Below are 6,000 nucleotides of genomic sequence, written 5' to 3' on the forward strand. Positions count from 1 at the left end.
GCCCAGTTCATGGAGCATGTCAGGATACTCCTGGGCATCCTTCACCTCAATCCGGCTCACTACTCCGGACATTAATTTCGGATCGGAGCGGCTTCAACTGCCTCCCGCCAAGGGGTCCCGGTCCACGTTATCAAAAAGTTGGGTAGATGGAAGTCCACCTGTTTCGCCCGTTACATACCCAATCCGCAAGTAGAGATGGCCCAGGCCTTTGTCAAGCTCACCCAGTAACAAACTCGAATCAATAAAGGCATTCCCTACCTGTATGTTTTTGCCCCCTTATTTTGGTATACCCTACGTTAGGCCAGGGCACACTTTCAGGTCCGGTTCAAGTAAGCGAGTTTGTGTTAACCTTGTTTGTCATCCTTATCCGTATCGGTCAGAGGGCTCTGGGCCATAAATGGAAAGGCCAGTATGGTGGCCTGTAATTATGGGTGGAGCCCGGTGGAGTATATAACCAGCCCGTTCGCCTGGCTCCCTCGTCGGTTCCGGTGCGCGATACCCACCCACCCATCCCCTGTCAGGGCATTTCTCAAGCATTATACTCCTCGGGCGAGTACTCATTTCACTCCATTTCATTTTCATTTCATTTAATTACTCATTTCTCTATCAAGGGTATGCCCCCTTATTTTGGTATACCCTACGTTAGGCCAGGGCACACTTTCAGGTCCGGTTCAAGTAAGCGAGTTTGTGTTAACCTTGTTTGTCATCCTTATCCGTATCGGTCAGAGGGCTCTGGGCCATAAATATATATATATATATATATATATATATATATATATATATTTTTTTTTTTTTTTTACATTTGTAAATTTCACATGATAGGCAGTTTTACAAAGTGTATCTATAAATTATAGATATAATATCAATATAAGCATGGTCAGTTTAGTTTGTCACGTCTATGGAACATTTGGATTGGTTATTGTATGTTACTGCTTTTTATACATTGTTCTTTGTCTTATTAAAATCCTAGTCCATTTTTAATTTAACAATTAAATATGTATATTTTTTAACTTTGAATCAGCTGAGAAACACTCTTAGGTCTTGATAACATGGAGTACATTTTTATATTTAATACCGGTTTACTTTTCCAGGTATTTGTAATTGAAAACAGGATGCTTTGGGACATAATAAAACGCCTTACTCAATACAAATCAAAGAGTCCCTACAAGAAAATACGCCGAACTTTGGCCAAAGATTCCGAGTGGCCTCCAATGAACAAGAAAGACAATGCTGTCCCCACTGACTTAGCATTAGCAAGTGAAATGGGAGACTATATCAATCCAACTTTTGAATTAAATGAGAAACTTTAACAAGTCTAACAGCTGGTGGTCAAGACCTATGGTGGGAATTCATTAAAATAGGTGCAGACAGAATCTGGAGCAGCTGTGCATATAACCAGTCAGTTTTTACATACTGTTTTAATCTTGTTTTGTGGACGCTATTCTCTAAGTGCTCTCTTTTTAACATTTATACTAATAAATATTTGATACTTTTATAAAAATTGCTTTCGGTCTCATGCCAATGAAAGCTCTTACATTTGTTTTTCTAGTGTTTTATTTTGGGATGTGGCACAGGTCTTACATCTTTTTTTCCAATCAGCTTCTAACTTCAGCTTGCTCAGTTAAGCTTTGAAAATGAAAGCTTGAAGCTGATTGGTTGTCATGCACAGCTGCTCCAGTCTTAGTAACCCCCCCCCCATGAATGTTCTATGATTTGATGACTTTAATTGGGTAGGAGGCAACCTCAAAATTCATCTTTTTACTATTAAGTGAAATAACAAAATGCCCAATGTAAATTATAGTCATATAACTAAGCAAATATATAAGAATATGAAGATAAGTGCCCTTATTTATGTCTGCATTCTGTACATTGTGGTAGGAACTTGTATTGTCATGTTTTTAAACATTTGTTGTCGCAGATTATATTTTCCTCATATAAACTGTGCTAGTAATATATTTTTTGTCTATGTTTTATAAAACATATTTCTAATATTCCTTTAACTGCCACAAGTTTTTATATTGTTGTATGATATTTTTTTAATATATGTTGTACATATGTTTTGTTTTTTTCATATTGACTACCAAAGAATGAATTTTGTCTGTATATTTTTGCCCTAGGCAAACAAGCACTATCAAAAAACACTTTTTAGTGGTGTAAAAGAAAAAATATTTAAATAATCCAGTTATGAAAGAAAAGTGGGGCTGCCCTTCTGCAAATGCCAGTGTGCCTGTGTATATAAGTATATATAAGTCCAGAGAAAAAGTCAGAGAAAAGTCAAGCATACTGACTCTTACCGGAGAGCTTAGCAATGGCAGCCTCTTTGTTTCTGTCATCATAGCATTCCTTTAAATGGCAAGCTTTTAAAATGCTAGGTTCCCTCACCATGGTATATGCATGACAAGGAGTGCTGAAGAACTTGAATTTAAAAATAACCACTTTGACAATATTTTGCCCATTCTTTTTTACATATTCTCTGGCTAAGATGGCACAAAATGTCCTTAGTGCTTCTATCTGTTTGTGTCCAAATAGAGACACTAAATGCAACAGATACAATATACAAAGCAAAATTTATTTATTAAAATGCATTAATATAAATACTATGCTATTTTTATTAACCTCTTATTAGATATATCCATCAATAAGTGCCTATCCTTTAACGTACTTGACTAAGGATAACTGTGCAAATCCAAAGCATCATTCTCATTCCGATGGACAGTATAGCTGCATGTACAGCCTTGACTGCTCTTCATGATCGTGCTTACTGATGGTTTGGCAAATTCTTGAAGCCTATTGACTATTTAGAGAAATGGTCTGAGATCGTGACATCTACGATCACAATAGAAAGCTATTTATTCATGGTTTAATATCTGTCTGAGGTATTTTAAACACGAGTAATCGTGGAGGCTGACTTTTGTGCAACCAAGTGAACCTGAAAAACTGCCCAACTTCAGCGCATAGATGACTGCCTGGCTTTTTTTTCAGAATCGTGCAACTCTTATATCAGAAACTCATTAGTTCCAATGGAGAAATATCTAAAAAAGGGCTCCACAAGCCTAATGCTGCATGCACACTGGTCGTTTAGCTCCAGTGCAAGATGTCCCAGGATTTTTGTGCATACTGCCTTTATCATGAGTACCATTTGGTACAATGACCAGCCAGGCTGTAGGCAGCACCTGTGCCTCCTGAGCCCACAAAATGCCAGGCTGTGACACAGAGGGGCTAGATTCTCAGTGTGAATAACGCTTAATATGTGACCATACAGTACATGTGTGTATGGCCTAAGTACAGTGTGCATGGCCTAACATAAGTAACCATCCATATTCCTATTGCACACAATCCTGGAAAAATCTGTAAGCAAATGGGTGCTGTAGTAACTGCCAGCTGTAAACTGGAAGATGCATGATGAAGTGTAAATATTTGCTAGCAGACCACAGATCTATTTGCGTCCAAATGATCTTTTACTTGAAGCATGATCACATCACAAGCAAAAGAAGTGCAACATTTCAGGAGCCAAGCAGGACTCCTTCGCCAGGCATTGTTCAGATGTACAGATCCATGATGTGCTGGCAAATATTTACACTGCATCATGTATGGCCAACATGAGACCTGCACTTCAAATGACACAAAGCTGCTAATGGTATATATGGCGGTGGTTGGTCTTTGCAGAAATATCCTCCTGGAACCATACTTGTAATTTACGTGTGGGAAATGGAAAAGGCAAAGTATAGTGTATTTTCAGTTAGTACATTCATTAGGTTATTATAGTGTTAAAACTAATTTTGGTAATTTCTTCCACATTTGCTTCCATATATTTATTATTGTATTAAATATAGATATTTGCAGATTAGCCACTTTAGGGAGCTCTATTTTGCCTGGCTTTTTTCTCTGCTTAACAACTTATGAGATGTGATATCAGCAACAGAATAAGGTGGCCATTAGATAGACTTGTATTGTAAGAAAGGTCTGTAGAGGACAATTATTATGTAACACTGTAAGGCAAGAAGCAGAGCTGCATAAATAATGAACAATGGGGCTGTTCTCTGTGCACATATCATTACGAAATATAAAGGCAAGGTTTTTGAAACATTAGCACACATTGCACAGTGCTAGTGTTGTTTACGTTAAGCTGTTACTAATTGTTACATTTTGAAAAATCGCTGAAAAGACTATACATTCCCTTTTTAAAGTTTGTGTTCATGCCCTTGAAGGCCAGAAAACTGAATGTGTGAATGTTGTGCATACCTACAGCATGTTTTTATATTTGTAAATACAAAAAAACATAGACTTGTATCGAAACAGCATGTCTGATGTATATAGTTTACTGGATGTTTGTTTAATCAAATAAATATATTAATGGAGGAAAACTGCATTGTTATTGAATTTGTACAGTACGTAATGTAGATTAGGATTGGCCACTGTATGCCAACCTCTGATCACCAACAAGTAGATTTTTATAGACTATAATGAAGTGTCATTATCAGAAATTTTTCTTCCAGATGTGTTTCCAAGGCCATTTGCACACAATATAGCTCTCAGGCAAGGTTCATGCTAGCCAGCACAATAAAATGCAGCTTTTTACCATACACACTAGTGTAATGCTGGCACTTGCAGGGGTCATGTGGTGTGTGTTTCAGCACATCACACTGCTGTTTTTTTTTTCTTTTTTGTTTACTGTATACTGTCACTGCAATCATATCACTGTGACCTAGTGTGTTGTGCTGCTGTGCAGTGACGTGCTGTATGGAAAAATGCAGACATGTTGCAGTTTCTCACACAGCACTACACATTCCACCAGCACAGTGGTGTGAATGAAGTAAGTAGACACATAAACATTTGTTTTCCATGTGCCCTAGCGTTGCCCTGGCTTTATCCAGTGTGGAAAAATGCAGGTCATTGCACATAGGAAGCTATTTACTAAAGGAAAATTCACTTTGCACCAAAAATGGACTTGGAAGTGCAGTCACTGTAAATCCGAGGGGGACATGCAAGGAAAATAAAAATAAAACAGCATTTTAGCTTGCACATGATTGGATGATACAATCAGCAGAGCTTCCCCTCATTTCAGATCTACCCCTCAGATTTAGAGCGACTGCACCTCCAAGTGCACTTGCAGTGCAAAGTGGGTTTGCAGTTCATAAATAACCCCCATGGTGTGAACAAGCAACACATTCTGTGACTGGAGAATTTGGTGGATGAATGAGAGGATCCTCAGTCAGAGAATGTGTTGCATTCTGTGAAAACAATACAAGGGCTTTTCTGAATGGAAGAAATGACAGAAAGGGGTGGATGGCCGTCAGTGCTTCTTTTATGTACTGCAATGTTTAAGTCAAGTAAGTTAACCCCCGCGGTGCCAGATGTTGATCTCTGTGAGGAGGACCTGTTATCACTCGTATCTAGCTTATCTTACTGTGGGAACCATTTCTACAAGGAGCAATCTAGGACTTGGCTAAGGATGTTCCTAGGTGAAGCCTGGTGTTACTGCTCACCTTCACCAACACAGGAGTGAGCTCTTTCTCTGATTCAAACCCCCTCACATACACTTTCTTTCCTCATATGCAGTAGCTCTGAGTTCAGCATTTGAGAGCACAATGCTGTGATGATGCTTAGGCAGTGTTTTTGGTAAAGATGAACTTACCCTGTTAGTAATGTTACTGAAGCTATATCCCAGAAAAAAAAATCCACTTTAAAGATGCCCAAACATTTTTACAAAATATTTAAAATGGAAATTGCACAATTACAGGGACATTGTTTATTTCAGATACTCAAATGTGTTATTTCTTTTTTTACAAGCAGTTCTCATACTCAACACTTGAGGGCGCGCTCATTTCAGAAAATAAGGTGTGTGTTTCACCATAAACATCCTGCTGAACAATTCGTTTATTTTATTTTGCAAAGCTAAATTATGAAGTAGCACATGAATTTAAATAGCTGGACAATTACCATATTAATCGGTGTATAACGCGCACAGGCTTATAACATGCACCCCAATTTTACGAGGGA

The 6,000-nt window shown here is 38.1% G+C and overlaps 1 protein-coding gene across 1 annotated transcript in view; it reads left to right on the forward strand.

Annotated features, from left to right (window-relative positions):
- LOC143988151 (putative cation-transporting ATPase 13A4) overlaps positions 1–4,602 on the forward strand; it is a 191,484-nt gene extending 186,882 nt beyond the window's left edge. The window contains exon 30 of the mRNA XM_077487480.1: positions 1,092–4,602. Within this exon, the coding sequence (XP_077343606.1) occupies positions 1,092–1,310 (219 nt within the window). The 3' untranslated portion in view covers positions 1,311–4,602. The remainder of the gene's footprint in view (positions 1–1,091) is intronic.
- The last annotated feature ends 1,398 nt before the right edge of the window (positions 4,603–6,000 follow it).

The sequence above is a fragment of the Lithobates pipiens genome, unplaced genomic scaffold (genome assembly GCF_037356315.1).
Source record: "Lithobates pipiens isolate NorthernLeopardFrog02 unplaced genomic scaffold, aLitPip1_a1.2 Scaffold_18, whole genome shotgun sequence".
In the NCBI taxonomy this organism is placed as follows: Eukaryota; Metazoa; Chordata; class Amphibia; order Anura; family Ranidae; genus Lithobates; species Lithobates pipiens.